The sequence below is a fragment of the Macaca mulatta genome, chromosome 4 (assembly GCF_049350105.2).
Source record: "Macaca mulatta isolate MMU2019108-1 chromosome 4, T2T-MMU8v2.0, whole genome shotgun sequence".
NCBI classification, from domain to species: Eukaryota; Metazoa; Chordata; class Mammalia; order Primates; family Cercopithecidae; genus Macaca; species Macaca mulatta.
The window spans coordinates 178,214,452-178,234,985 of NC_133409.1; the positions used below are offsets into that span (position 1 = coordinate 178,214,452).

General features: G+C 42.3%; 1 protein-coding gene and 1 long non-coding RNA gene across 10 annotated transcripts in view; one reads left to right on the top strand and one right to left on the bottom strand.

The window, feature by feature from the left end:
• The window catches only part of LOC106997781 (uncharacterized), a 47,178-nt gene extending 34,979 nt beyond the window's left edge, over positions 1 to 12,199 (bottom strand). For 8 of the 9 annotated variants that reach the window (XR_013416838.1, XR_013416841.1, XR_003729158.2 and 5 more), the window contains exon 1: positions 1,211 to 12,199. This is a non-coding gene — a long non-coding RNA (uncharacterized LOC106997781). The remainder of the gene's footprint in view (positions 1 to 1,210) is intronic. The other variant, XR_013416843.1, reaches the window with a different exon arrangement.
• RPP40 (ribonuclease P/MRP subunit p40) lies at positions 11,976 to 20,524 on the top strand. The gene is made up of 8 exons (XM_001095772.5): positions 11,976 to 12,129; positions 13,475 to 13,619; positions 14,903 to 14,971; positions 15,628 to 15,723; positions 16,698 to 16,823; positions 19,182 to 19,380; positions 19,513 to 19,647; positions 20,295 to 20,524. The coding sequence occupies exons 1-8, from the start codon at positions 12,007 to 12,009 to the stop codon at positions 20,491 to 20,493; spliced, it is 1,092 nt and encodes a 363-aa protein (XP_001095772.2). The 5' UTR covers positions 11,976 to 12,006; the 3' UTR covers positions 20,494 to 20,524.
• Positions 20,525 to 20,534: the final 10 nt, after the last annotated feature.

Sequence of the window (20,534 nt, forward strand, 5' to 3'; positions counted from 1 at the left end):
TGAGTGTTTCCCATCTAAAACAGAAAAAAAACTGCCCCAGGTTTTGGTCTGTTTATCAGGGCCCACCACTCCACCTCTGCCCAAGAACCCACCAGGGTCCCTGACCCTGCTGTTCGGAATAGTTGTGCTTTACCAAAGCAGCCGCGGAAACGCTCGTTTTCCTGCTAGACCACGAAGAGGACTGAGGAGGGTGGGATTTAGTGGCCCTTACTAACGCATTCTCGAAAACCTGCACCCTTGCCTTTCCTCTTAGACCACAAAGAGGACTGAGAAAGGTCAGATTTAGTGGCCCTTACCAACACATTCTTGAAAACCTGTTAGAGTCCTAATTGTTTGATCCTGTTGGTATTGGGAGCTTACTTTTGTCATATAAAGATCATATGCCTCAAAATGGAGTGAAGGAAGGGAAGGGATCTCCAGGGTTGGGACAGTGATGCCTTTTGTCCTCACTTCTCATATGAATAGGAAGGGCATCCTCCCTAATTTTGGAGTCTATAATTTCTGAGGCTCCCCATATCCTAGCTTTGGGAATAGCCTTCATTAGGCCTACTAGTCTGAGGAAGGATCCTAAAATTCCAGATAGTCCACCCCACCGACGGGGCTTTGGGCAAAAGTTATGTTCCCCAGGGCACCTATTTCCCATTGAAGAATTTGGCTCTTTCTGGTCGGTGAGCCCAGGTGCCTAAAGAAGGGAACAGAGTCGGAAATTTATATTAGAGATCATCCTTATAAGAGAAACTAGAAGAGCACCAGGGACACGAAGTGGTTTTTAGAAGCAGGATTAGCCTCAGAGAAGAGAGGCAGGAGGTAATTTGTCTGACAGGCATTAGGACCCAGGAGACAAGGGTCAGGATAGATAGGATAGATGGGAGAGTCTGGCTTGAGAGACATAACTTTGAGAGCTCCACTCAAGTCTGCAGGGTCATCCAACGTTTTGTCAGGACCCTGGAGCTGAATGGCTTTCCTCTCTGTTGATCCTTGGCTCAGCCCAGAAGTGCAGGAAAAGCGAAAGCTGGTTCCAGGCAAACCAACGCTCCCAACTCCGAAAAGTTTGGGGGTTGTTAGAGAGCCCTTTCCCAGAAAGGCTGACACCTGTGTCTTTAGTCCGGCAGTCACTTTTAACTGGCTGACAGGTGCCTGGTGTTTAGCCCCCGAATTCTAAGGAAAAATAGGACAGAAAAGCAAGTGAAAGGGGTCCAGTGGTACTCACCGCGTGGCAATATCCTCGACGAGTCCCGAAGATGTGTCCAGAGTTGGTTCCTGCTGGTGGGTTCATGGTCTCGCTGACTTCAAGAATGGAGCCGTGGAACTTCGCAGTGAGTGTTACAGCTCTTAAAGGTGGAACGGACCCAAAGAATGAGCAGTAGCAAGGTTTATCGTGAAGAGCGAAAAGACACAGCTTCCACAGTGTGGAAGGGTACCCAAGCGGGTTGCCGCTGCTGCTGAAGTGGCCAGCTCTTATTTCCTTATTGTCCTCTTCCGTGTTCCACTTCTGTCCTATCAGAGTGCCCTTTTTTCAATCTTCCCCATGATTGGCTACTTTTAGAATCCTGCTGATTGGTGCGTTTTATAGAGTGCTGATTGGTGTGTTATACAGAACGCTGATTGGTGTGGTTTACAATCCTCTTGTAAGACAGGAAAATTCCCCAAGTCCCTACTCAACCCAGGAAGTCCAGTTGGCCTCACCTCTCAGAAATACTGAAATTGAACTACACTTTATACAAAATGGACCTAACATTATATATATATAATTTTTTATCCAACTGCAGCAGAATATACATTCTTCTATTAGTGCATAAGAAATATCTCCAGGATAGACCATACATTAGGCCACAAACAAGTCTTAACAAATTTAAGAAGATAAAAATGATATCAAGTATTGTGTCTGACCACAATGGTATAAAACTAAAAATTAAAACAAGAGGAATTTTGGAAAAGTCATAAATATGTAGAAATTAAACAACATGCTCCTGAACAATCAAAGTGTCAAAAAAGAAATCAAAATGGAAATGTAAAAATATCTTGACACAGGCCAGGTGCTATGGCTCATGCTTGTAATCCCACCACTTTGGGAGGTTGAGGCAGGAGGAACACTTGAGGTCAGGAGTTTGAGACCAGCCTGTCCAATATGGCGAAACCTCGTCTCTACTAAAAATACAAAAATTAGCTGGGCATCCTGGCGCATGCCTGTAATCCCAACTACTCAGGAGACTGAGCAGGAGAATCGCTTGAACCTGGGAGGCAGAGTTTGCAGTGAGCCAAGATCGCACCACTGCACTCCAGCCTAAGCAACAGAGTGAGACTCTGTCTCAATTTTTAAAAAAATCTTGACACAATGATAGAAACACAACATACCAAAACCTACAGGATTCAGCAAAAGCAGTTTTAAGAAGGAAGTTTATAACAATAAGTGCTTACATTAAAAAAGAAGAAAGATCCCAAACAGTGTAACATTATGTGTCAAGGAACTAGAAAAAGAACTAATCCCAAAGTTAGCAGAAGAAAGGAAATAAGATCAGAACAAAAATAAATCAAATAGACTACAGAAAAATCATGGAAAAAAGTCAATAAAACAGTTGTTTTTTAAAAATAAATAAATAAATAAAATCAACAAACCTTTAGCTACACTGAGGGAAAAAAGAGAGAAGACTCAAATATGTAAAATCAAATATGAAAATGGAGACATTACAATAGATGTCTGAGGAGTAAGAAGGATCACCAGGCACAGTGGCTCCCGCCTGTAATCCCAGCACTTTGGGAGGCCGAGGCAGGCAGATTACTTGAGCTCAGGTGTCAAGACCCAGCCTAGGTCACATGGTGAAACCCTATCACTACAATAAATACAAAAATAAGCTAGGTGTGGTGGCACATGCCTGTAGTCCCAGGTACTCAGGAGGCTGAGGCAGCAGGATCACTTAAGCTGGGAGGTCAAGGCTGCAGTGAGCTGTCATCACGCCACTGCACTTTAGCCTGGGTGACAGAGCAAGACCCTGTCTCAAAAATAAAAATAAAAAAGAAAGAAAAGAAAAGAAATAAAAAGCATCATAAAGGATTGCTGTGAACAATTATATGCCAGTAAATTTGATAATCTAGAGGAAACTAATAAATTCCTAGAAAAAGACAACTTACCAAGGTTGAATCAGAAGAAATAGAAAGCCTGAAAAGAAAATACCAAACAAGAATGAGGTAATAATTTAAGGTCTCCCAAAAAAGAAAAGCCTGGGACCAGATAGCTTCACAGCTGAATTCTACCAAACCTTCAAAAAAGAATTAATGACAATACTTCTTGGCCGGGCACAGTGGCTCACACCTGTAATCCCAACACTTTGAGAAGCCAAGGTGGGTGGATCATTTGAGGTCAGGAGTTCGAGACCAATCTGGCCAACATGGTGAATCCTCGTCTCTACTAAAAATACAAAAATTAGCCGGGTGTGGTGGTGCACACCTGTAATCCCAGCTACTCGAGAGGCTGAGGCAAGAGAATCACTTGATCCCAGGAGGCTGAGGTTGCAGTGAGCCAAGATCTTGCCACTGCACTCCAGTCTGGGTGACAGAGTGAGATTCCATCTCAAAACAAAACAAAACAAAACAAAAACAAAAATAAACAAAAAACTTCTTAAATTTTTCAAAAAAATAAAGCTAGAGGGAATACGTCCTAAAACATTTTACAAAGCCAGCATCACTTTGATACCTAAGCCAGACAAAGACACCACAAGGAAAGGAGACTATAAGTCAACGTCTCTGATGGGCTTTGATACAAAAATCCTCAATAAAATATTAGCCAACCAAGTTCAACGACACATCAGAAAGATCATATACTATGACCAAGTGTGATTCACCCCTGGCATTCAAAACTGGTTTGCACACGCAAATCAATGTGATGCACCACATGAACATACCGAAAGGCAAAAACTATGTGATTATCTCAATCAACACAGAAAAAGCATTTGACAAAGTTCAACAACCATTCTCAATAAAAACTCTCAGCAGTTTAGGTAAAGAGGGAAAGTTCAACATAAGCCATTTATTTAAAAACCAACTGCTAACATCACAATCAATGGGGAGAAACTGAAAGTTTTTCATTTACGATCTGGTACAAGGCAAGGATACTCACTCTACTCACTTCTATTCAATAGAGTACTAGAAATACTATCAAGAGTAATCATATAAGAAAAAGAAATAAAATACATCCAAATCACATTGAAGTAAAATTATCTATTTGCAAATGACATGATCATATATGTGGAAAACCCCAAAGACTCCTTCGAAAAAACCTGTTAAAACTAATAAATGAATTCAGTAAAGTTGCAGGATACAAAACTAACATACAAAACCTAGAGAGTGACCTAGCTGAAAAATAAATCAAGAAAACAATCCCATTTACGATAGCATAAAAAATACCTAGGAATAAATTTAACATGGAGGTGAAAGATCAATACACTGAAAATTATAAAACATTGATGAAAGAAACTGAAGAAGACACAAATAAATGGAAAGCTATCCCATGCTCATTGATAGAGAGAATCAATATTGTTAAAATGTCCATACAACATTGCAAAGATTTAGTACAATCCCTATTCAAAATCCCAATGGCATTCTTCACAGAGATAGACAAAACAATTCTAAAATTCAAATGGCACCACAAAAGACCCCAAATAGCAAGGCAATTTGGTGAAAGAACAGAAAAACAGATCAATGGAACAGAATAGAAAGCTCTGAAATAGGCCTACGCGAATAGGGTCAACTGATCTTTGACAAAGAAACAAAGGCAATTCAATGGAGAAAGGATAGTTTTTCCAACAAATGGTGCTGGCCCAACCAAACATCCCCATGCCTAAAAACAACAACAACAATAAAACCAACAACAACAAAACACAGAAAAGGAAAAAACGAATCTAGACAGACATCTTTCAGAAAAATTAATTCAAAATGGATCTCAGACCTAAATAAAAAATGCAAAACTATAAAACTCCTAAAATGTAACATAGGAAATAATATATATGACCTTATGTTTGGCAATGACTTCTTAGTACAACACCAGAAAGAAAGAAATTGATAAGCTTGACTGCATTAAAATTTCTCCTTTGTGAAAGACACCATTAAGAGAATGAACAGACACACCACAGAGTGGGAGAAAAATATTTGCAAATGACACAGCACCAAAGAAAATATACAGATGACAGATAACCATATTAAAAAGTGCCCAACATCATATGGCATTAGGGAACTGCAAATTAAAACGATGAGATACCACTACACACCTAGTTAGAACGGCTAAAATATAAAACTGGTATGGGGTAGGGTTACATGGGAATTCTGTGTACTTTCTACTCAATATTTCTGTAAACCTAAAATTGCCCTAAAAAAATAAAGTTTATTAATAAAAAAACAAGATGACCATCAAGACTAGAATGGACAATTTGCAGTATGTTCCTATCATTAAATACTACGCAATAATTAAATGAACAGACTCAGATGTTAAATGTGATCCCCTCGGTGGTAACCACCCCTCCACCCTGCAAAAAAGATAACTATATATACCAACAAAAAAGAGAAGGAAATTAAAATTTTCACCACAAAAAAAGTCAGCTAAATACAAAAGAAGACAGGAATGCGGGAAATGTGGGACACAATGCTCTCAGGCATATATTAAAAGTAATAGCAAAAGGCTGGGCACAGTGCTCACGCCTGCAGTCCCAGCACTTTGGGAGGTTGAGGAGGGTGGATCACCTGAGGTCAGAGGTTCAAGACCAGGCTGGCCACCATGGGAAAACCCCATCTCTACTAAAAATACAAAAACTAGCCTGGCTGCTGGACACAGTGGCTCACGCCTGTAATCCTAAAGCTTTGGGAGGCCGTGGCAGGTGGATCACTGGGTCAAGAGATAGAGACCATCCTTGCCAACATGGTGAAACCCCGTCTCTACTGAAAATACAAAAATTAGCTGGGCGTAGTGGCGCACACCTGTAGTCCCAGCTACTTGGGAGGCTGAGGCAGGAGAATCCCTTGAACCCAGGAGGCGGAGGTTGCAGTAAGCCAAGATTGTGCCAGTGCACTCCAGCCTGGTGACACAGCGAGACTCCATCTAAAAAAAAAAAAAAAAAACCCAGGAGGCGGAGGTTGCAGTAAGCCAAGATTGTGCCACTGCACTCCAGCCTGGTGACAAAGCGAGACTCCATCTAAAAAAAAAAAAAAAAAAAAACCAAAAATCCAAACAAACAAACAAACAAACAAATACTAGCCGGGGTTGATGGCAGGCACCTGTAATCCTAGCTAGTCAGGAGGCTGAGGCAGGAGATCACTTAAACCCAGGAGGGGAGGTTGCAGTGAGCTGAGATCGCAGAGGGAGACTCCATCTCAAAAAAATAAAATAAAATAAATAAAATAAAAATAAAAGTAATGGCAAAACTGCAATTACTTTTGCACCAACATAATAGAAAACAAATAGCAAAACGACAGAAGTCCCTCCAACCAAATAGGTTGAAAGTGAAAAGATAGAAAATGGTATTCCATGCAAATAGGAAAAAAAAAAAAAAAGAAATCATGAAAAGCTATACTATATCAGACAAAATAGACTTTAAATTTTAAAAATTAAAAAAAGAAGCATATTATCTAACAAAAGTTTCAATATAGGAAGAAGAAATAACAATTATAAACATTTACATACCTGATTATATACCACCAAAATATAGGAAATAAAAATTGACAGACTGAAGGGAGAAGCAGTTTTACAATTGCAGACTTCACTATCCCACCCAATAACAGACAGAATAATCAGGCAGAAATAAGTAAGGAAATAGAAGACATGAAACACCGTAAACCAACCAGACCTAACAAACATACAGAAAACTCTGCCCAACAACAACAAAATGAACAGTTTTCTCAAGTGCTCATGGAACATACTTCAGGATAGAGCATATGTTGGACCACAGATTAAGTCTCAATAGACTTAAAAAGACAGATATCAGGCCAGGGGCAGTGGCTCACACCTATAATCCCAGCACTTTGGGAGGCCAACGCAGGCAGATCATGAGGTCAGGAGTTCGAGACCGTCCTGGCAAACATGGTGAAATCCCGTCTCTACTGAAAATACAAAAATTAGCTGGGTGTGGTGGCATGCACCTGTAATCCCAGCTACTTGGGAGGCTGAGGCAGGAGAATCGCTTGAACCCGAGAGGTGGAGGTTGTGATGAGCCGAGATGGGGCCACTGCACTACAGCCTGGGTGACAGAGAGTGAGACCCTGTGTTGGGGAAAGAAAAAAAAAAAAGATAGCTGTCATACATAGTATCTTCCCTGACCACAACAGGACAAAGTTAGAAATCAATAATAGAAGGAAAATTTAAAAATTGAGCAATACATTCTTAAACAACCACAGGTCAAAGAAGAAATCAAGGGAAATTAGAAGGTACTAGAGACCAGTGAAAATGAAAACAGCATACTAAAACTTCTGAGACACTTCGAAAGCAATCCTAAGGGGGACATTTATAGCTATATTACATTAAAAAGGAAGAAAGATTTCAAATCAACACCCTAACTTTACAACTTAAGAAATGAGAAAAAGAACTACATCCAAAGTTAGCAGAAGGAGGAAATAGTAAAGATTAGAGCAGAGATAAATAATGGAGAATAGAAAAACACAAGAAAATCAACAAACCCAAAAGTCAGTTCTTCAAGAAGACTAACAAAATTGACAATCCTTTAGTTTGACTAAGAAAAAAGGACAGAAGAAGCAAGTTACTAAAATCAAAATTAAAGTGGGGACATGACTATCAATTCTAGAGAAATAAAAAGGGTTATAAGACTGCACTATGAACAACCGTATGCCAACAAACTGGACAACCTAGATAAAATGGGCAAATTCCTAGAGACACAAAATATTGAATTGCAAAGAAACACAAAATCTGAATAGATCCATAATTAAGGGGACTGAATGGGTAATCAAAAACCTCCTGACCAAAAACAAACAGCCCTGAACCTGTTGGCTTCACTGGTGAATTCTACCAAACCTTTAATGGAGGACACCCATCGTCTTCAAACTCTTTTTAAAAATTGAAGAGAACACTTCCAAACCCAAGTGATGAGGCCAGCCAGCATCATGCTGACACAAAAATCCTAACTCAATATCTGAGAATAACAGCAGAAGTTTTTTTAAAAGTGGAATACATTCACTTATGGTGTCATCAGACGGATATTAAAATTCCAAGGTATCTATTCATGTTCTCTCAGGTGACCACCCAGATATTTGTATTTTTGCCTCAGTTTGGTAAATGGCATGGTTTTTAGTTTTTATAATACAATTTTTTTTTCCCAGCAAAGTCCTTCCCCAACAATGATGCTCACCAAGGCCATGACACCTGCCACACTCTTCTGCACATAAAATGCCCTCAATACCCATGGAACTGGGTTGAACCAGGAACAAAACAAGCAGCAGAGGTTGGTTTGTAAAAAGACAGTAAGTAGGTACCACAGATAAGACTGAAAGCCGAGGCTGGGCGCGGTGGCTCAAGCCTGTAATCCCAGCACTTTGGGAGGCCGAGACGGGCGGATCACGAGGTCAGGAGATGGAGACCATCCTGGCTAACACGGTGAAACCCCATCTCTACTAAAAAATACAAAAAAAAAAAAACTAGCCGGGCGAGGTGGCGGGTGCCTGTAGTCCCAGCTACTCGGGAGGCTGAGGCAGGAGAATGGCGTGAACCCGGGAGGCGGAGCTTGCAGTGAGCTGAGATCCGGCCACTGCACTACAGCCTGGGCGACAGAGTGAGACTCCGTCTCAAAAAAAAAAAAAAAAAGACTGAAAGCCTACAATTCAGCAGTGAACATTTTACATTTATTTGAGAAATTATTTGCAACTAGTTCATCAAAAGATGCTGGTTTAAAGCAGTGGCTTTTCAGCCTTGACCACACAATATAACCACATAGAGAGCTTTAAACAACACCGTTGCCTGGGTCCCACTCCAGGGAATCCAACTTAATAGGTCTGTTGTAACTTGGGTTTTGGGAATTTTAAAAGCTCCCCAGGTGATTTTAATGTGCAGCCATGGATGTGGACCACTGGTTCAGAGTGAGGGATGCATTAGCTGTGTGTGATTTCCATGTGTGCCCCATGGCAGTTCCTCAGTTTGGGGTCTTGGAAACAGCTTTGCCCTGTGAAAATCAAAGGACTGCTTCAATACACAGTCAGCTGTTTGTCTAAATTGCAGCAGGTGGAAATGTCTTCTCAGCAGATCTATCTTTATGTTGCTTGCTTTTCAGAGTAAGAGGTTGTTTCAGGCACCGTTTGATTTAGCTTGCTTTGAAAATCATAAATAGCCTACAAATACTAAAAATGGACGAAAAGAATTTGCAAACATATGGAGTGCACTATATGTGTTTTCAAATTTCCCCTATAATTAGAAATAAAAAATATGAGCCTTGATTTCTAAACTCAGCCCTCAGCTGTTTCCCTAAGTTATTTTAAGTTCTTCCAAGACAGTTCAGCTTTCTCTGGAGGGAATTATACCCAATGGGTATAAGTGAAGAGCCCTAGATGGGCATTTACAGAAGTGTCACTCTCCAGAATCTTGAAGGAATAGGGGAGATGTATGAGTACTGTGGTCTATAGAGGTGTCTGGGCTTTGGAGTCAAGTATAGTAGATACTACTGAGTTACAACCTAGTCAGTAACTTCAAGGTTTTGAATTTGATTTGGAACAATTAGGTAAACCTCATCTGCAAGAAAAGGCATAATGATACTGATTGAAAAAATAAGAACAATTCTTCATACTTCCCTATCTATGACCTTTGCAATGAGATTTTATAGCTGCTCCCATAAACAGACAGAATTTGTTTCCCCAAGTCTTGTATCTGGGCTGGCCTTATTTACTCTGGCCAGCAGAATGCAGAGAGTATGACAGTGTGCTAGTTTCAGGGTTAGGCTCAAAAGATCTTGAATGCTTCTGCTTTTTCTTTCAGAATGCTTTCATCTCCATGAGAACAAGCCCATGTTAGCCTGCTGGAGGAAGGGATACCATAAGCAGGAGAACCAAGGTACCCCAGTTGACAGCCAGCTCACCCCCAGAAGCAGAGCAAAACACACACACACTACACACACCACACACATGGAGCTGAGCTGAGACCAGAGGAATGGCCTAGCTGAGCCCAGCCTAAATTGCTAACCAGCTCAATTATAAGCTAATTAAGTTTTGGGATGGTTTGTTATGCAGCAATAGCTAACTCATACACACACCCATTGCAGATGGGACTCAATGACATGTTGATTACAAGTTACTGGTAAACAGCAGGCCGCCTCTACATTCTGATTTCCTTTTCCCCCTATTAAAGTTGGATCTCTTGGGTTGTACAGAAATGCATATAGATATGTGTGTATGTGACTGGTGCTTCAACTCACACATTTCCCCACTCCAAAGAGGAAACAGACAATCATAGCCTGGCACTCAGGCCCCAAGGCCAAACTGCAAAATAAGAAATTTGCTTTCCCAGATGCAGTGGCTCGTGCCTCTAATCCCAGCACTTTTGGAGGCTGAGGTGGATGATCACTTGAGTCCAGGAGTTCAAGACCAGCCTGGGAAACATAGAGAGACCCAATCTCTACAAAAAATACAAAAATTAGCTGGGTGTGGTGGCACACACCTGTAGTCCCAGATACTCAGGAGGCTAAGGTGGGAAGATCACTTGAACCTGGGAAGCAGAGGTCGCAGTGAACTGAGACTGCACTCCATCCTGAGCTATAGAGTGAGACCCCATCTCCAAAACAGTAACAACAGTGACAGTTTGTTTTTAGTCTATTCCTCCCATATCTAAGGTCTGCAGGTCAAAGCTGTGAATAGATCAGAAGGCATGAGATTTCCCTCTCCTGGGACCCCATCGTCCTTTGATCACTTCCATTTTTCACATATTCTCTTCTTCCGATGTGATTAGGGAATGAGGCCAAGATTAAATTTGAAGCTCTCAGAGACCACAAGCTTTTTCTTTCCAAGGTTTACCAGCACTTTAGTTTCTAACATCGCAAATACTAACTGCAACCCAGTGTGGTGACTCACACCTGTAATCCCAGCACTCTGGGAGGCCAAAGTGGGTGGACTGCCTTCTCTAGTTTGAGAAGCATGTAGTAACATACTTGATTTTGCCCTGAATCAGTAACGTACCGCATGCTGGGAGCCGCAGTCTCTTAACCGCACCAAGCCCGTGACAGAAAAACTAAATGGAAAAATGACTTAGGAGAATTATCACTATAACCCCCAGAAACACCACATCGTTAAAAGCGGTTCTGAAGGCTACTGAAAAGGGAAATCAATAGTAGTTTCAAAGGAGTCCTATTGTAAGGCAAAAATTGTGCTTTACCGTCCCGCACAAACCTCCCTGATGTTTTGGGAAGGGCGGAGGCAAACCTTTAGTCCTGTTGGCCTGTGTTAATAATGGCCAAGAGGTCCCCAGTGGGTAACAGAGTCCTGTGAAGCAAACAGCGTGAGAAGTCAGAAAAGCAGCTGGGTGTGGACCCCCAAAGCACCTTAGGGGGTTACTTAACTGTGCGGCTACATTTCTTGACCACACACTAAAGGAACTGGGCCTTTCCATGCGATGTTTTCCTTTCATATGGGTGGCAGGAAGCGGTCCCTCTGAAGGACCTGACCGAGGTATGTGCCGGCGCCAGGCCGGGGTCCCAGGGGCGCTCCGAGGCGGGGCCCATAGAGGGTTTAGGGCAATTCCGAGGGATGGCGAGGACGGAGGAAAGGTGGCGTTGAAAAGGCAAGAGCCAGGTTCCCAGCGACTGGATATTTCCACTTGAGGCAGTGAATTTACATTTTCAGACATCCACCAGGGAGCTGCCTGCTGCGTGGGGTGTAAGAACGTCTCAGCCGCCCGGCGCCTCCAGCCCTACTCCACCGCCACCAGGGGCGCACAGCGGCGGGTACGCGGCCGGAGGGAAGGGGCGGGGCGGGGCGGGGAAGGGGCGGGGCCTGCCCTGCCAGCGAAGGCCGGGAGGACCAGGAACCCAGGAGCGCATGGCCACGCTGCGCCGGCTTCGGGAGGCGCCGCGGCACTTACTGGTTTGCGAGAAATCCAACTTCGGCAACCACAAGTCGCGCCACCGGCATCTTGTGCAGACGCACTACTATAACTACAGGGTGAGTCCGGTTGTCCTCGGCTTTTCGGGCCGTGCTCAATCGCTGCGTGCGAGAGAGGTTTAGGGAGAGTGCTAGGCTTCGCGGGGCGGGGCCGCCGGCGGTGCGCGGAGGGGCGGGGGCCCTCGCCTGGCTTGCTGGAAGTTGTAGTCTCTTAACTACTGTAGGCCAGTGGTCTGCAGGGCTGCAGGACTACAACTCCCAGGATAGGTAGGGCGTGGGGGCGGCACCCAGTGTGGAGGGAGCTGTGTCCAGGGCGTTCTGGCTGCTCACTCGGGTCAACCCGCCTAACTGGGAGGGGGTCCAGGGAGGGATTCGAGGTTTAGGGCCGGGACCGGAGAGTTACGACGGTGTGACGGCTGCGATGTGTAGCTGCCGGGCAGCCACGTGCACCTCTCTTTTTCCCGAAATCAGGGCGGGTCTCCCGCCTCGTCCCCACCACCGCCTCTCTCCCCAGCTTGGATCTCTCTCCCACCTGCACCACCTGCGTACCTGTGGATTTCTCCGCAGCATTCTGCCTAGGCTCGGCCCAGGAAGCTACCTGATTTTCTAAATTGGTTGTGGGAACTAATGTGATATCTAGAAACTTCAAGAAACCAACCTTATAATGGGGGATTAAACATTTTACACTTTAAATGGTTCAGCTTAATAACTCAGGTTTGACTGAGCAGTGTCTCAGAGATTTAAGTGGTGACCTGATCAGTCAGGACAGGCTAGTGTTTGAGCCTTGGGACAGTGATGACTTTTACAGTGTGGCAACATTTGAAGCCTGTCCTGTTTTTAACACCTATTATGGATGGAAAGCTCATCACAGCAGCCAGGGATGTATACCTTAACTCGCCTGTTGCACTTTTCTCTCTCGAAATTGGAAACATACAGGAGCGCCATTGCTTGCACACAGCTTCTTAGTAATTGGATATCCATAAATTAATTCCTTATGCCCCGGCAGACAGTTCATTTCCTTCCAGGATAACACCAGGGTAAACAAATCAAGGGATATTCAATTATACTGTATTTCCTTGAAAATGGTGAAAGGAATAGGACATAAAATATACAGTATTGCTAATTTGCAAAAGATAAAATGCAAGCAAGAGTTTTCCATTAAAAGTATTCTATTCAGTCCCCTTCCTGTGCTGTACGTTTGAATGCAGAAATGAAAAACTTGAGTAGTCAGATTTCTCTTTGCCTGAGATAGGTAAGTTAACGTGAGAGTTTTGTTGCCTGTGTTTTTATATTCCGGTGAAACTCGTGGAGAAATAACAACTTTCATGATCTTATTTCATTCCTAAAAACCTGGGTGTTCATCTTCATGGAAGTAAGACCTTGTTTGTATTACACATTCCAATAGGTTTCATTTCTCATTCCTGAATGTGGGATACTATCGGAAGAACTGAAAAATCTGGTCATGCAAACTGGACCCTATTACTTTGTGAAGAATTTACCTCTTCATGAATTAATTACACCCGAATTCATCAGTACCTTTATAAAGAAAGGTAAGAAAAACCTGAAATGGCTTTAAACAAGGCAAGATGAGGAAGTGTAGGTAGACCACATCACAATGCTGGGGCTGTTATTTTGTTTTGAACAGGGCCTGTGGGATAGTCTGTGTGGTCAGGTGCACACATGCACTACCCCCCGCCCCCTGTTCTCATCCTGTTCTTTCTTGTGCCCTCTTTAGGTGGTGGTTTCTGATTGCAATTGCCCACAAGTGTTGGATGGGGACGTTGTAACATGAGGGTATCCGTCCCCTTAAAATGAGGATTGATGGAGAGGACAGACTTGCAGTCTGTGTTCAGATGCACTGCTTTCGAGGAAGTGGCTGCGAAGACCCTGTGCTGTGAGCAGCCCCACAGCAGCTGCCTCAGAGGGTTGGTCTCCAGATGCAGCCACAGCTACTGTTCACAGAGCAGAGTGCTCGTTGGGGTCCAGTGTCCTCTGCTTAGATTTTGTAGCCATAACCCCTCTCTGCGCACCCCATTTCCACCCACATCTGCTGGGTTGGACTGGTTTGTTTCAGTTGTTTCCTGGGAGCCGTTTGTTTGAAACTATTTCAAAGGGTATTTAGGGATTCCACCCACATACGTGAGTCACCTGTACAGTGGCCACATGCTTATCTTGTGCTAGCCCCCACATGTGTCCTCTCCAGTGAAGATACGAAGAATTCTAGTTACCAGTAGCTCCTCTCATTCTGACACTGCTGGGGCTACTTACGAGCTGGGCGTCTTGTCAGGTCTCATCACCATTATTCCTTTCATCTATTTTGAGGTCTGACACCACTCTGTCAATTACATGGACACTAGCTGTAGCAGGCACTGTTCAATATCTTACCAAATTTAACCCTTGCAACAATGTTATGAAGCAGGCCTATGATCCTCATTTAACAGGTGAGGAAACTGAGGCTTGGAGAGGTTGAGTAGCTTTTGAATCTTAACCCGGAACTCTGCCTCTAAGATGTGTATGTTTATCTACAATTCTACTTTGTACCCCTCTCCATGCATCCCCAAAGGTCACATTCCATTCTGAGTCAATTTTTTGCTTGATGATAGTACACTTGCACAAATAGGCCCTTGGTCGGGGAGTGAACTAGCTGGAGCTTGGTCTTCTGCATGCTCCAGCTTACCTTTGGCAGATGTTTGGTTTATTGAATGAACTGGAGCAGTGGTAGAAACTGACCTTTAATTACCTGGAAGACAGGTTATCTTGTGAAAATAATCCACTAACATCTTGCAGGTGTAATTTATTCTTTTAAATTTTTCCTCTGGACTTTCTCTTACAGGTTCTTGCTATGCACTAACATGCAATACAAATATTGATGAAGATAATACAGTTGCCCTGCTACCAAATGGTAACGCTTATTTTTTCATCTTTCTTTAATTGTTAAAAAAAAAAATGCCTACTGTAAAAAAAAAAAAAAAAAAAGCCAGGCACGGTGGCTCACGCCTATAATCCCTGCACTTTGGGATGCCAAAGCAGATGGATCACCTGAGGTCAGGAGTTCAAGACCTGCTTGGCCAACATGGTGAAACCCTGCCTCTACTAAAAATACAAAAATTAGCCAGCGTAGTGGCGCATGCCTGTAGTCCCAGCTTGGGAGGCTGAGGCAGGATAATCACTTGAACCCAGGAGGCGGAGGGTGCAGTGAGCCAAGATCGTGCCACTGCACTCCAGCCTGGGTGACAGAGTGAGACTCTGTCTAAAAAAAAAAGAAGAAGATATTCAAAAGAATGAGTATACCATGACTTATTTATTTCATCTTTAGTAGAAATTCAGATTATTTCTAATTTCATTATTATGAATAATATCCTTGGATGTATAATGTATAAATAATATCTGTGTTATAAGACATGTATACATATAAATATTCTTGTCATATAAATAAGATCCTTGTATGCAGTTTGGTACATCAATATCTAACTGCTCAATTTGCTTTGCTTTCTTTTAATCAGACAGCATAAGTTCTATTTTTGGTATCTCTTACGCAAGTTATTATTTGATTTGTAGGGAAATTAATTTTGTCACTGGATAAAGACACTTATGAAGAAACTGGACTTCAGGGTCATCCATCTCAGTTTTCTGGTAGAAAAATTATGAAATTTAGTAAGTATCATGTGTGCTCCATCTGTTTCTAAGAAGTCTGTAATCTTCTTGTGGTAATTTAAATTTAAATGTTTGAATTGCCTCTAATCTCTTTGTTCAGAAAAATGTGGCTTTTTAAAAAAATCTACCAAACTTCTGACTTAAGCTTCATAGAGGATAGGATGATGCTTTTAAGTTCATTTCTTTTCAGCTGTAGATGCGTTTGATAAAGATCGTAGACTTGGACTGGTCAATTAAATATATATGTTTTGGGTTAAACATTCAAAGTAATTTGGGAAGCCTAGGCAGGCGGATCATGAGGGCAAGAGATTGAGACCATCCTGGCCAACATGGAGAAACCCTGTCTCTGCTAAAAATACAAAAATTAGCCGGGCGTCGTGGCAGGCGCCTGTACTCCCAGCTACTCGGGAGGCTGAGGCAGGAGAATCGCTTGAACCCAGGAGGAGGAGGTTGCAGTGAGCCAAGATCACAATCAGTGCACTTCAGCCTGGTGACAGAGTGAGACTCCATCTCAAAAAAAAAAAAAAATTCGAAGTACTGAACCCAAGATAGGAGTCTGCTTATTATAATGAAGAATTTCCTTTGGCTTCCCCAGGTCTTTATGATTACTAGTAGAAATTCACCCAGGAGTGAAGAGATCTTTTGCTGACAGTGTCTGGCTCAAACATCAATAGCTAAGGCTGCCACATCCATTAGTAGATGAAACCTGACCTCTCAAGGTCCTCTGCCCTTGGTCTTTGACCTAGGAAATATATAAATTTAAAATGTCTGTTTCTGTTAGCTCTCAAGGTTAGAAGTGCCCACCAAAGGGATCTTTTTTATTTGGCAAACCAAAGGGAGTGGAAGAAGAATAAAATAATTTTACTATCCATAAAATTTCCCAAAATTCTGGTTTTTAAAAATACAACACTTTTTCCATAGTATAAGCTGTATGTATATGAATGAAATATATATTCTTTTTTTCATTTTTAAAGTTGTTTCAATTGATTTGATGGAATTATCCTTAAACTTGGATTCTAAGAAGTATGAAAGAGTATCTTGGTCCTTCAAAGAAAAGAAACCATTGAAATTTGATTTTCTTTTGGCTTGGCATAATACAGGTATGAAGAAACAATTATGTAATCATACAGTGATTTTGAAATTAATTGTTAATTAAAGAGGAGTAATGGAGGATTGAATGGTGATTCACTCTTATAGTCAAGGAATATTGTATATATATATAAAAATAGTATTAAGGAAATTAGCCCTTCTGACATCTCTGCAAACCATTGTTCAGGATTGTCTAGGCATGCAGGCCTTTCTGCCTGAGTCTTTTTGGGTTATACATAAATCCAGAGATCTTGAGAGTGGCTTTAGAGCAGCTAAATTTTATCTATTTCTCCCCTTTCCTCTCTCCAGCTTACCTTGAACAGTCTTGACTATAATGTTTTTATAGTTATATACACAATCTGCTTATTTATTATCACAGGGCACTAACTCAGACCTACCATTAAATGTCAGATTAATTTGTAATAACTTTTAATTGATTAGGACACTAAATTTAGTTCGAAGTTTGCTATTCACCACACAGTGTCATCTGCCAAAAACGGCCATGTATGTTGCTGCTTTCAGAAGTGTATCTTTGGCCAAGATCATAATGGATCAAGTCATCAGGAATTAGGGTGTAGTACTCTCTTTTGGAGGATAGGAAGCATGGTGGTCTGTTTTAGAAATAGACCCATCTGTCTGCTCCTCGTGGGAGGTGTCTGGTCACTGGGTGCTCCAAGTTGCTCCCGTGAGCCCTAGGTCTGGCCTTCGGTGCCTCTTCTATGGTATAGAAAAGAGAGCAGAAAGGCTTATTGAAGTTTCCGTTGCGTAAAGTCTTCTATGCGGATCATCCAGACATTGGGCTCCGAATAGCTCCCTGTTCCTAAAGCTCCTGCTTTAAGGATTTGTCAGGAACTGTGAAAGGTCTGAGATTTCCTCATACTTGCAGGCTAACAAGATAGCCTGCCACGTTCTCAGGGATGCTGGCAGAAGACACACGAGCCCTGGGTCAGAGACACAGGACTTAATCCTCAGAGGAATAGCCGTAGCCAGAATATATCAGTCAGGGTTCTCCAGAGAGAAGGGACCAATTGGATGGATGGATGGATGGATGGATGGATGGATGATGGATGGATGGATGGATGGATGATGGATGGATGGATGGGTGGGTGGGTGGGTGGGTGGGTGGGTGGATGGATGGATGGATGGATGGATGGATATTAGGGGAATTGATCACACAACTGTGGAGGCTGAGGAGTTCCATGACAGGCTGTCTGCAAGTGGGAGACCCAGGGATGCTGGTAGCATGGCTCAGTCCAAATATGAAGGCCTGAGAATCAGGAAAGAAGATGGTGTAATTCTCAGTCCAAGGCGGAAGCCTGACAACCTGTGAATCTGCTGGTGCAAGCCCCAGAGTCCAAAGGCTAGAGAACCTAAAGTTCTGCTATCCCAGGGCAGGGGAAGAAGGGAGTCCCAGCTGCAAGGGACAGCGCATTCACTTTTCTTCTGCCTTTTTGTTCTGTCTGATGCCCCAGCCGGGTAGATGGTGCGCCCACAGTGAGGGCAGATCTTCCCACTCAGTCTTCCCACTCACATGCCAGTCTCCCCCAGAAACACCCTCACAGACACACCTAGAAATAATGCTTTACCAGCCATCTAGATAACCCTTCATCCAGTCAGGTTGACACCTAAAATTAACCATCACACCGAATATCACCGTTTGCACCAGTTCACCAAGTCCCATTTGCCAGAGTGACACCAAGCGATGCTGGCACATGCAGTAGGTTGCATTACAGGAGAGGAACCTGGAGTTTAAGAACTCCAGTCCTTTGTAAGGGGCAGTAAGCCTGCTGATCTCTGCCTGGAGAGAGGGAGGGTGACATTATTTCTATTATACTGGACAGTAAACAAGCCTGCCCTTTGCTGTGGAGGGAGTACCATCTCTATCTTCCAAGGCCATTGGCTACACAAACATCCCTGAAAAGATACACTGGATTTTACTGGGTTTTCAGAGTCAAGTTTGGATGAGGTTTCATCACCATTCAGTTTCTCTTATTTTTCTTTAATAGAGATTGTGCAGATAAGCTGCTTCTCTCTGGAGTTCACAAATGTTATTCATACATCAGGAATGCTTTTGGTTTTAAGTGTGAAGTTGAAATTTTTTATTAGCACACACAGTGAAACTAGTTTGGGTCTGATCAGAAACTATTCTGCTTTTCCAGGAAAAGTGTGAAAAAAGATGAACATTTACAGAACTTGGGCAAAAGGAGCTGAAAGCAGCTTTAAATGATTTTAATTTGAATGCAGCGCTGCACAGCTTCCATCTTACTTAATCTTGCCACTCAAATGGGAATGGATGGGTTCCGGGATTCACTAAACTTGCTTACGATGGTCAAATGGATTCAAATGGCTTTGTATGGTGTGTTTTTAAGGTTCGGAAGAATCAACAATGATGTCATATTTTTCCAAGTACCAAATTCAGGAGCATCAGCCAAAAGTAGCACTGAGTGCAGTGAGAGATCTCCAGTGCCCGGTGCTGCAGAGCAGTGAGCTCGAGGGAGCGCCGGAGGTGTCCTGCCAGGCTCTGGAGCTCTTCGACTGGCTTGGCGCCGTCTTCAGTAATGTCAGCCTGTGGGTATCTGGACTCCCTGTGTCTTCTAGGGCTCTGGCCTGCTGCTTGTTTTTAATACGAGTTTAAGACTTTGGAAGGGATCATGTGATGGATATCAATGTGTTATCTCTCTCTTTTTTTTTTGGTGACAGAAATAATGAGCCTAATAATTTCATATCAACCTATTGCTGTCCTCAGCCAAGCACGGTGGTGGCAAAAGCTTATTTGTGTACAATCACTGGCTTCATACTTCCAGAGAAGATCTGTCTCCTATTGGAACATCTCTGGTGAGAACTCTTTGCCTTTTATATCGCTCATTGTTGCTGTATAGAACAGTATGTAAAATAGTGTAGATTTTTCATTTTGGGAGGTAGTATATAAATAAAATGTACATTGAAAGGAAACTCAAATCCCCTATTGCAAAGACTGTACATTGAGTATAATCCTATTTAGTAAGCATATCTTCTGAATCTTCCCTTTTAAAATGTCAGATTTAAGTCTTGAAGGTTTCCCTTTTCACATTTATTGGTTTAGTACTTTGATCTTCTTCAACCGGAAGGCTGGATATGAAAACTCTGGTGAATTATCCTTCAACGTTTCAGTTTAACTGAGACTCTGAGAACAGTACTCTTAATAGGAGGGAAACTATCCTTAAACGCCTGTGGGGTTTTTTGTTTTGGGTTCTTTTCCTCTTAAAGACCTCCCAGAATGAGGGTGGGAACAGCTGAGGTTTGTTTTGTGTGTTGTATATTAGTTAACCCTTATGGAATTCACAGTGTGACATCAGGAATTGATCACACACTTCTTGATTTTCATAAATTAAAGCTAAGATCTAAGCTTTATTAGAGTATCAGAAATACTACTTATCCTGAATAAATTTTTTAAAAATCAGACATTCCTAACTCTCCCTGTTTAACAATTACCTTTTTTTCAGTCACTACTTTGATGAACTGAAGTTAGCTCCATGGGTTACATTGTCCGTTCAAGGCTTTGCAGACAGCCCTGTTTCTTGGGGAAAAAATGAACATGGTTTTTGGAAAGGAGGAGAACATTTATATAACTTTGTGATTTTTAATAATCAGGACTATTGGCTTCAGATGGCTGTTGGAGCGAATGATCACTGTCCACCATAAAAATTACAAAATTAAAAATCATGTTTGCCTACGTTTATGCT